The 10942-nt window shown below is 61.9% G+C and overlaps 1 protein-coding gene and 1 long non-coding RNA gene across 2 annotated transcripts in view; one reads left to right on the forward strand and one right to left on the reverse strand.

Moving 5' to 3' along the window:
- The window catches only part of LOC127465920 (myosin-6-like), a 44253-nt gene extending 36779 nt beyond the window's left edge, over window positions 1-7474 (forward strand). The window contains exons 33-38 of the mRNA XM_051776448.1: window positions 965-1168; window positions 2895-3020; window positions 3102-3377; window positions 6470-6565; window positions 7204-7338; window positions 7432-7474. Of these exons, the coding sequence (XP_051632408.1) occupies window positions 965-1168; window positions 2895-3020; window positions 3102-3377; window positions 6470-6565; window positions 7204-7338; window positions 7432-7452 (858 nt within the window). The 3' untranslated portion in view covers window positions 7453-7474. The remainder of the gene's footprint in view (window positions 1-964; window positions 1169-2894; window positions 3021-3101; window positions 3378-6469; window positions 6566-7203; window positions 7339-7431) is intronic.
- Window positions 7475-8940: 1466 nt separating this feature from the next.
- LOC127465921 (uncharacterized) lies at window positions 8941-9523 on the reverse strand. The gene is made up of 3 exons (XR_007902460.1): window positions 9408-9523; window positions 9222-9306; window positions 8941-9094 (listed from the first exon to the last, which is right to left on the reverse strand). It is a non-coding gene; the product is annotated as an uncharacterized LOC127465921 (long non-coding RNA).
- Window positions 9524-10942: the final 1419 nt, after the last annotated feature.

Genomic DNA, 10942 nt, shown 5'->3' on the forward strand with positions numbered 1-10942 from the left:
AGGAGGTACCTGAGGGTACCTGTCCCAGTGAGGTCCAGGAGGTACCTGAGGGTACCTGTCCCAGCAAGGTGTGGGAGGTACCTGAGGGTACCTGTCCCATGGGATGGGTAGGAGGTACCTGAGGGTACCTGTCCTAGTGAGGTGTGGGAGGGACCTGAGGGTACCTGTCCCATGGGATGGTGAGGTCCAGGAGGTACCTGAGGGTACCTGTCCCAGTGAGGTCCAGGAGGTACCTGAGGGTACCTGCCCCATGGGATAGTGAGGTCCAGCAGGTACCTGAGGGTACCTGTCCCATGGGGATGGGGATGGGTAGGAGGTGCCTGAGGGTACCTGTCCCATGGGGATGGATAGGAGGTACCTGAGGGTACCTGTCCTATGGGACAGTGAGGTCTGGGAGGTACCTGAAGGTACTTTTCCCATGGGACAGTGAGGTCCAGGAGGTACCTGAAGGCACTTTTCCCATGGGATAGTGAGGTAGGAGGTACCTGAAGGTACCTGTCCCATGGGATGGTGAGGTCCAGGAGGTACCTGAGGGTACCTGCCCCATGGGGAGGGTGATGGGTAGGAGGTACCTGAGGGTACCTGTCCCAGTGAGGTCCAGGAGGTACCTGAGGGTACCTGTCCCATGGGGATGGGGATGGGTAGGAGGTACCTGAGGGTACCTGTCCCATGGGATAGTGAGGTCCAGGAGGTACCTGAGGGTACCTGCCCCATGGGGAGGGTGATGGGTAGGAGGCCCCACCACCCCTAGGGGCTGTTGAGTGGTCCTACCCCTACTTCCCTACCCCCCAGGGGTGTTTGGGTTCCCTTCCCCACACCCCCATAGCCGGGTAAACCCACCACCCTTTCCCCACCACCCTCACGGTCGGGGGCACCTCCCTGCCCTTCCCCACCCCCCAGGGGCAGTTGGGTGGCCCCCCCCACCCTCCTGGCCCCCCGTCCTCACGGCGGGGTGGCCCCCCAGGACACGCAGCTGCAGCTGGACGAGGCGGCGAGGGCCGGGGAGGAGCTGAGGGAGAACGTGGCCGTGGCGGAGCGGCGGAACGCGCTGCTGCAGGCCGAGCTGGAGGAGCTGCGGGCGCTGGCCGAGCAGACCGAGCGGGCCCGCAAACTGGCCGAGCAGGAGCTCATCGAGGCCAGCGAGAGGGTCCAGCTCCTCCACTCGCAGGTGAGACCTCCCAGAGAGGGGGCACCTCCGTCCAGGGGCGCTCAAACCCGGGAGAGACGGAGACGCTTGGTCGGTTTGGGCACCTCGAGGCGGCTCGAGGTGGTGTTGGCCCGGTGGCCCCACCTCCTCCTGAGGGTTGGGTTGGTCTGGAGGAGGTTGGGTTGGTCCGTGGAAGGTCCAGGGAAGGTTGGGTTGGTCCAAGGAAGGTTGGGTTGATCTGGAGGAGGTTGGGTTGGTCAATAGAAGGTAAGAGGAAGGTTGGGTTGGTCCATGGAAGGTTTGAGGAAGGTTGGGTTGGTCCATAGAAGGCCCAACGAAGGTTGGGTTGGTCCATAGAAGGTTTGAAGAAGGTTGGGTTGGTCCGTGGAAGGTTTGAAGAAGGTTGGGTTGATCTGGAGGAGGTTGGGTTGGTCCATAGAAGGTCTGAGGAAGGTTGGGTTGGTCCATAGAAGGTCCAGGGAAGGTTGGGTTGATCTGGAGGAGGTTGGGTTGGTCCGTAGAAGGTCCAAGGAAGGTTGGGTTGGTCCGTAGAAGGTTTGGAGAAGGTTGGGTTGGTCTGGAGGAGGTTGGGTTGGTCTGTGGGAGGTCTGAGGAAGGTTGGGTTGATCTGGAGGAGGTTGGGTTGGTCCATAGAAGGTCCAAGGAAGGTTGGGTTGGTCCATGGAAGGTTTGAAGAAGGTTGGGTTGGTCCATAGAAGGCCCAGGGAAGGTTGGGTTGATCTGGAGAAGGTTGGGTTGGTCCGTAGAAGGTCCAGGGAAGGTTGGGTTGGTCCATAGAAGGTTTGAAGAAGGTTGGGTTGGTCTGGAGGAGGTTGGGTTGGTCCGTGGAAGGTCCAAGGAAGGTTGGGTTGATCTGGAGGAGGTTGGGTTGGTCCATAGAAGGTTTGAAGAAGGTTGGGTTGGTCCGTAGAAGGTCCGAGGAAGGTTGGGTTGATCTGGAGGAGGTTGGGTTGGTCCATAGAAGGCCCAAGGAAGGTTGGGTTGGTCCGTAGAAGGTTGGGTTGGTCCGTGGAAGGTCCAGGGAAGGTTGGGTTGGTCCGTGGAAGGTTTGAAGAAGGTTGGGTTGGTCCGTGGAAGGTCCAGGGAAGGTTGGGTTGGTCCATAGAAGGTCCAGGGAAGGTTGGGTTGGTCCGTGGAAGGTCCAAGGAAAGTTGGGTTGGTCTGTGGAAGGTCTGAGGAAGGTTGGGTTGGTCCATAGAAGGCCCAACGAAGGTTGGGTTGGTCCATAGAAGGTTTGAAGAAGGTTGGGTTGGTCCGTGGAAGGTTTGAAGAAGGTTGGGTTGATCTGGAGGAGGTTGGGTTGGTCCATGGAAGGTCCAAGGAAGGTTGGGTTGGTCCATAGAAGGTTTGAAGATGGTTGGGTTGGTCCATGGAAGGTCCAAGGAAGGTTGGGTTGGTCCGTGGAAGGTTTGAAGAAGGTTGGGTTGGTCCATAGAAGGCCCAAGGAAGGTTGGGTTGGTCCATAGAAGGTCCAAGGAAGGTTGGGTTGGTCCATGGAAGGCCCAAGGAAGGTTGGGTTGCTCTACAGAAGTTTGGGAGCTTCTCTTTGAGTTGCTCTACGGAAGGTCGGCGGCTTCTGTGTCGACTCACCAAGATCCCCGGAAGAAGATCCTCCAACCCTGCCGAGACCTGGGGAGCCTCCAAGGCCTGGGGAGGGGGGTCAAGACCTGGGTCAGCAGCCCCGGGGCCGCCCCCTGAGGTCCCCCTTTCCCCCCTCGCCCCCCAGAACACGAGCCTGATCAACCAGAAGAAGAAGATGGAGGGCGACGTCTCCCAGCTGCAGGCGGAGGTGGAGGAGGCCGTGCAGGAGTGCCGCAACGCCGAGGACAAGGCCAAGAAGGCCGTCACCGACGTGAGTGGCGCGGCCGGGGCGGGGTGACGGGGGGACGAACCACCCGGCCGGACCTCCCCGTTGTCCCCCCCACCCCTGCAGGCGGCCATGATGGCCGAGGAGCTGAAGAAGGAGCAGGACACGAGCGCCCACCTGGAGAGGATGAAGAAGAACATGGAGCAGACCATCAAGGACCTGCAGCTGCGCCTGGACGAGGCCGAGCAGCTGGCCCTGAAGGGCGGCAAGAAGCAGCTGCAGAAGCTGGAGGGGCGGGTGAGGGAGCTGGAGGCCGAGCTGGAGGCCGAGCAGAAGAGGAACGCCGAGAGCGTCAAGGGGCTGCGCAAGTCCGAGAGGAGGGTCAAGGAGCTCAGCTACCAGGTGAGACCACCATGGGGGGGTCAAGGAGCTCAGCTACCAGGTGAGACACCGAGGGGGGGTCAAGGAGTTCAGCTACCAGGTGAGACCACCATGGGGGGGTCAAGGAGCTCAGCTACCAGGTGAGACCACCGTGGGGGGCAAGGTGAGACCACCACGGGGGGGTCAAGGAGCTCAGCTACCGGGTGAGACACCGAGGGGGGGTCAAGGTGAGACCCCCATGGAGGGGTCAAGGAGCTCAGCTACCAGGTGAGACACTGAGGGGGGTCAAGGTGAGACCATCGTGGGGGGGTCAAGGAGCTCAGCTACCAGGTGAGACACCATGGGGGGGTCAGGGAGTTCAGCTACCGGGTGAGACACCGAGGGGGGGGGACAAGGAGCTCAGTTACCAGGTGAGACCACCATGGGGGGCAAGGTGAGACCACCATGGGGGGGTCAAGGAGCTCAGCTACCAGGTGAGACACTGAGGGGGGGTCAAGGAGTTCAGCTACCAGGTGAGACCACCGTGGAGGGGTCAAGGTGAGACCACCATGGGGGGGTCAAGGAGTTCAACTACCAGGTGAGACCACCATGGGGGGGTCAAGGTGAGACCACCATGGGGGGGTCAAGGTGAGACCACCATGGAGGGGTCAAGGAGCTCATCTATCAGGTGAGATGCTGAGGGGGGGCAAGGTGAGACCACCATGGGGGGTCAAGGAGCTCAGCAACCAGGTGAGACCACCCTGGGGGGGTCAAGGAGGTCATCTATCAGGTGAGACACCATGGGGGCAAGGTGAGACCATTGTGGGGGGGTCAAGGAGCTCAGCTACCAGGTGAGACACCGGGGGGGGGCAAGGTGAGACCCCCATGGAGGGGTCAAGGAGCTCATCTACTGGGTGGGACCACCATGGTGTGGCCCCTCTTCATCTACGTTCACGGGGGACTGGAAATGGGGAGAGACGGTGGCGGCCACGGGGACGTCACTGATGCAGGACATTGACCTGGTGGCCACAGGGACAGAGGTGACCCACAGTGTTAACCTGGTGGCCACGGGGATGGAGATGACCCAGGACATTGTCCTGGTGGACACAGGGACATGGATGACCCACAGTGTTGACCTGGTGGCTGTAGGGATGGAGATGACCCAGAACATTGACTTGGTGGACATGGGGAAAGAGGAGACCCAGGACATTGACCTGATGGCCACAGGGACATGGATGACCCACAGCGTTGACCTGATGGCCATAGGGATGGAGATGACCCAGGACATTGTCCTGGTGGCCACAGGGACAGAGGTGACCCAGGACATTGACCTGGTGGCCACAGGGACAGAGGTGACCCAGGACATTGACCTGGTGGCCGTAGGGATGGAGATGACCCAGAGGAGTGACCTGCTGGCCACAGGGACAGAGGTGACCCAGGACATTGACGGGGTGGCCACAGGGACAGAGGTGACCCAGGACATTGACCTGGTGGTTGTAGGGATGGAGATGACCCAGATCATTGATCTGGTGGCCACAGGGACAGAGGTGATCCAGGACATTGTCCTGGTGGCCATAGGGACAGAAATGACCTAGATCATTGACCTGCTGGCCACAGGGACAGAGATGACCCGGAACATTGACCTGCTGGCCACAGGGACAGAGGTGACCCAGGACATTGACCTGCTGGCCACAGGGACAGAGGTGACCCAGAGGATTGACCTGCTGGCCTTAGGGATGGAGATGACCCAGAAGATTGACATGGTGGCTGTAGGGACAGAGGTGACCCAGAGGATTGACCTGCTGGCCACAGGGACAGAGGTGACCCAGGACATTGACCTGGTGGCCACAGGGACAGAGGTGACCCAGGACATTGACCTGGTGGACACAGGGACATGGATGACCCACAGCGTTGACCTGGTGGACACAGGGACAGAGATGACCCAGGACATTGACCTTATGGCCACGGGGACAGAGGTGACCCAGAGGATTGACCTGGTGGCCACAGGGACAGAGATGACCCAGAGGATTGACCTGCTGGCCTTAGGGATGGAGGTGACCCAGAGGACTGACCTGGTGGCCGTAGGGACAGAGGTGACCCAGGACAGTGACCTGGTGGCTGTAGGGACAGAGGTGACCCAGAGGATTGACCTGCTGGCCTTAGGGATGGAGGTGACCCAGAGGACTGACCTGGTGGCCGTAGGGACAGAGGTGACCCAGGACAGTGACCTGGTGGCTGTAGGGACAGAGGTGACCCAGAGGATTGACCTGCTGGCCTTAGGGATAGAGGTGACCCAGGACATTGACCTGTTGGCCACAGGGACAGAGGTGACCCAGGACATTGACCTGGTGGACACAGGGACATGGATGACCCACAGCGTTGACCTGGTGGACACAGGGACAGAGGTGACCCAGGACATTGACCTTATGGCCACGGGGACAGAGGTGACCCAGAGGATTGACCTGCTGGCCTTAGGGATGGAGGTGACCCAGAGGACTGACCTGGTGGCCGTAGGGACAGAGGTGACCCAGGACATTGACCTGGTGGCCACAGGGACAGGGATCAGCCACAACATTGACCTGGTGGCCGTAGGGACGGAGATGACCCAGGACATTGACCTGGTGGCCACAGGGACAGAGGTGACCCAGGACATTGACCTGCTGACCACAGGGACAGAGGTGACCCAGAACATTGACCTGGTGGCCACAGGGACAGAGGTGACCCAGGACATTGACCTGGTGGCCACAGGGACAGGGATCAGCCACAACATTGACCTGCTGACCACAGGGACAGAGGTGACCCAGAACATTGACCTGGTGGCCACAGGGACAGAGGTGACCCAGGACATTGACCTGGTGGCCACAGGGACAGGGATCAGCCACAACATTGACCTGGTGGCCACAGGGACAGAGGTGACCCAGGACATTGACCTGGTGGCCACAGGGACAGGGATCAGCCACAACATTGACCTGGTGGCCGTAGGGACGGAGATGACCCAGGACATTGACCTGCTGGCCACAGGGACAGAGGTGACCCAGAGGGTTGACCCGGTCAGTTGACCGGTCACGGGTGACCTGGAGTCCCTGACTGGTGCCACCCTGAGCCGGTGTCCACCCCTGTCCCTGTCCCCGCAGACCGAGGAGGACAAGAAGAACCTGCTGCGGCTGCAGGACCTGGTGGACAAACTGCAGATGAAAGTCAAGGCCTACAAGCGGCAGGCGGAGGAGGCGGTGGGTGAACGGGGAGGGAGGGACGAGGGGAGGGTGGATGGAGGAGGATGGAGGGATGGGTGGGTGGATCAAAGAGAAGATGGATGGGTGGAAGGATGGATGGGTGGGAAGAAGGATGGATGGATGGATGGACAGATGGATGACTGGAGGGATGGATCAAAGAGAAGAAGGATGGATGGGTGGATGGATGGATGGATGATGGGTGGATGGGTGGGTGGATGGATGGATGGACAGACAGATGGAGGAATGGAGGGATGGATCAAAGAGAAGAAGGATGGATGGGTGGATGGATGGATGGATGGGTGGATGGATGGGTGGATGGATGGATGGATGGATGGATGGGTGGATGGATCAAAGAGAAGGATGGATGGATGGGTGGATGGATGGATAGGTGGATGGATGAATGGATGGATGGATGGGTGGATGAATGGATGGATGGATGGATGAATGGATCCATGGATGGGTGGATGGATGACGGAGAGATGGACGCTGAGCCCATGGATGGCTGAGCCTTCAGAAGGATGGGGACGGACAGATGGATCAACGGACAGAGGGACAAAGACAGCTCAGCCGTGGGGGGGAGGCAGGAGGACGTTTGGCCCTGGTGCCACCCCCCTGACCCCCCCTTGCCCCCCCAGGAGGAACAGGCCAACACCAACCTGGCCAAGTTCCGGAAGGCGCAGCACGAGCTGGACGAGGCCGAGGAACGCGCCGACATCGCCGAGTCCCAGGTCAACAAACTGCGGGCCAAGAGCCGCGACATCGGAGCCAAGGTGGGACCTCCCCCCGTCAAACACCCCCCCCAGCCCCACAGCCACCCCACGACCGCCCCCGGACCCGCTGTCTTCTGTCCCACCCCACCCCAGAAGCTGCACGATGAGGAGTGACCACCACCCTCGTGAGGGACCACCACCAACACCACGGACCCACCATGAGGAGTGACCCACCACCCTCGTGAGGGACCACCAACAACAACAACAACACCATGGACCCACCATGAGGAGTGACCACTGCCACGAGTGACCCACTGCCACGAGTGACCCACTGCCACGAGTGACCCACCATGAGAAGGGACCCACCATCACGATGAGGGACCCACCTTCACCATGAGGGACCCCCATGATGACATGAGGGACCCACCACCACCATGGGGACCCACCACCACCACCATGAGGGACCCCCATGATGATATGAGGGACCCATGGTGATGATGATGATGATGAGGGACCCCTTATGAAGGAACCACCACCACGAGGGACCCACCATGAGAAGGGACCCACCACCACCACCATGAGGGACCCCCATGATGACATGAGGGACCCCCCTCCACCATGAGGGACCCCTTATGAAGGAACCACCACTACGAGTGACCCACCATGAGAGGGGACCCACCATCATGATGAGGGACCCACCTCCACTAACATGAGGGACCCATGATGATGATGAGGGACCCCTTATGAAGGAACCACCACCATGAGGGACCCACCATGAGAAGGGACCCACCATGAAGGAACCACCACCATGAGGGACCCCCATGAGAAAGGACCCACCTCCACTATGAGGGACCCACCTCTACCATGGGGAACCCACCACCACCACCATGAGGGACCCCCATGATGATATGAGGGACCCACCACCACCATGAGGGACCCATGATGATGATGATGATGATGATGAGGGACCCCTTATGAAGGAACCACCACCACGAGGGACCCACCATGAGGGACCCACCTCCACCACCATGAGGGACCCACCACCAACAACATGAGGGACCCTCATGATGACATGAGGGACCCACCACCACCATGAGGGACCCCCTATGAAGGAACCACCACCACGAGGGACCCACCATGAGAAGGGACCCACCTCCACCATGAGGGACCCCCCTCCACTATGAGGGACCCCTTATGAAGGAACCACCACCACGAGGGACCCACCATGAGAAGGGACCCACCTCCACCATGGGGAACCCATCATCACCACCATGAGGGACCCACCATGAGAAGGGACCCACCATGATGATGAGGGACCCACCTCCACCATGGGGACCCCCATGATGACATGAGGGACCCACCACCACCATGAGGGACCCCCATGATGACATGAGGGACCCCCCTCCACCATGAGGGACCCATGATGAAAATGAGGGGCCCCCCATGAAGGAACCACCACCACGAGGGACCCACCAACCCCACGAGTGACACCCCCCACCTTCCCCCCGTCCAAGACGAGGGGACCCCGACGACATCATTAATTAATTAATTAATTAGCGACCCACGGGGCCGCCACCCGCCGGGTCAGGGGGAGGGACACAATGTCCCCTCTCCCCCCACCCCACCCCAAAAACACGACCCGGAGCAGCACCAGGAGTGGGAAGAGCTTTCATTTGGGGGGGGTTTTGATGAGGGGGGGGTTGTGAGGCGGGAGGGGGGGTCGGGGCAGGACCCCAGGGGACGACGGGACACCGGGGGACGACGGGACACCGGGGGACGATGGGGGGTGGCCTTCAGGTCTCCTCCATGTCGGGGTCTGGAGGAGGAAGAGGAGGAGGTTGGAGGCGGCGGGAAAGGAGAATTCGGGTGTCCCCCACCCAGGGGTGACCCGGGGGTGTCCCCACCACCCCCCACCCCGTGTCCCCCCCCCCGTGTCCCCTCACCCTGTCCCAGCGCGGGCCCCACCCGCGTGCGGTAGGTGACGAAGACGTCGAAGGCGAAGACGAAGGCGAGGACGAGGCTGAAGGTCTGGGGGGGAGGGCAGAGGGGCAGGTGACCCCCCCTGGTATGGGGTGGGGTGGGGGGGGGGACACAAGGGTGAGGGGAGGGGGAGGTTTGGGGGCACTCACGAAGGTGGTGGCGGCCAGGGCGTCCCGGGACGAGGCCAAGGCCACCAGGGCCACCACGAGGAAGATGAAGGTCCCGCTGACGGCCCGGAGCAGGTCCTGGGGGGACACGGGGGGGGGGACACTGTGGGGACACGGGGGGGGCACCAGGGGGGCATCGGGCTGGTAACGTGGGGAGAGGAGGGGCTGACAAGGGGGGACACTGAGGGGACATGGGGGGGGCACCAGGGGGGCATGGGGGGGACAATGTGGGGAGAGGAGGGGGTGACAAGGGGGGACACTGGGGGGACATGGAGGGACCCCCATGGGGACACCAGAGGGACACGAGGGGGGGACACTGGGGGGACATGGAGGGACCCCATAGGGACAGGGTGGGACACACCACGGGGACACCATGGGGACATGGAGGGGTGATGGGGGAGATACGGGGGGGGGGGGACACTGTGGGGACACGGGGGGGGGCACCAGGGGGACATGGGGGTGACAATGTGGGGAGAGGAGGGGGTGACAAGGGGGGACACCGTGGGGATGGCGTGGGGACAGGGGACAGACATGGGGGGGCACAGGAGGGGTGATGGGGGGGACACTGGGGGGACATGGAGGGACCCCATGGGGACAGGGTGGGACACACCACAGGGACACCACAGGGACACAGGAGGGGTGACAAGGGGGGGACACTGGGGCGATCATGGAGGGACCCCATGGGGACACCACGGGGACACAGGAGGGGTGACAAGGGGGGGCACTGGGGGGACATGGTGGGACACACCACAGGGACACCACGGGGACACAGGAGGGGTGACAAGGGGGGGCACTGGGGGGACATGGTGGGACACACCACAGGGACACCACGGGGACACAGGAGGGGTGACAAGGGGGAACACTGGGGGGACATGGAGGGACCCCATAGGGAGATGGTGGGACACACAATGGGGACACCATGGGGACATGGGGGGTGGGACACCCAGGGGACATGGTGGGACACACCATGGGGACACAGGAGGAGTGACAAGGGGGGGACACTGGGGGGACACTGGGGGGACATAGAGTGACACAGTGGGACACACCGTGGGGACACGGGGGGGGACACACTGGGGGGACATGGAGGGACCCCCATAGGGACAGGGTGGGACACACCACGGGGACACGGGAGGGGGGACACTGGGGGGACACACTGGGGGGACATGGTGGGACCCCATGGGGACATGGTGGGACACACCACAGGGACACAGGGGGGGCGATGGGGGGGACACTGGGGGGACATGGAGGTGACTCCATAGGGACAGGGTGGGACACACCACGGGGACACAGGAGGGGGGACACTGGGGGGACATGGAGGGACCCCATAGGGACGTGGTGGGACACACCACAGGGACCCAGGAGGGGTGACAAGGGGGGGACACTGGGGGACATGGAGGGACCTCCATGGGGACATGGTGGGACACACCACGGGGACACAGGGGGGGCGATGGGGGGGACACTGGGGGGACATGGAGGGACCCCATAGGGACATGGTGGGGGACACCATGGGGACACGG

This window comes from Manacus candei, unplaced genomic scaffold, assembly GCF_025592945.1.
Source record: "Manacus candei isolate 608988 ecotype Guabito, Panama unplaced genomic scaffold, ASM2559294v1 h1tg000532l, whole genome shotgun sequence".
Lineage (NCBI taxonomy): Eukaryota > Metazoa > Chordata > Aves > Passeriformes > Pipridae > Manacus > Manacus candei.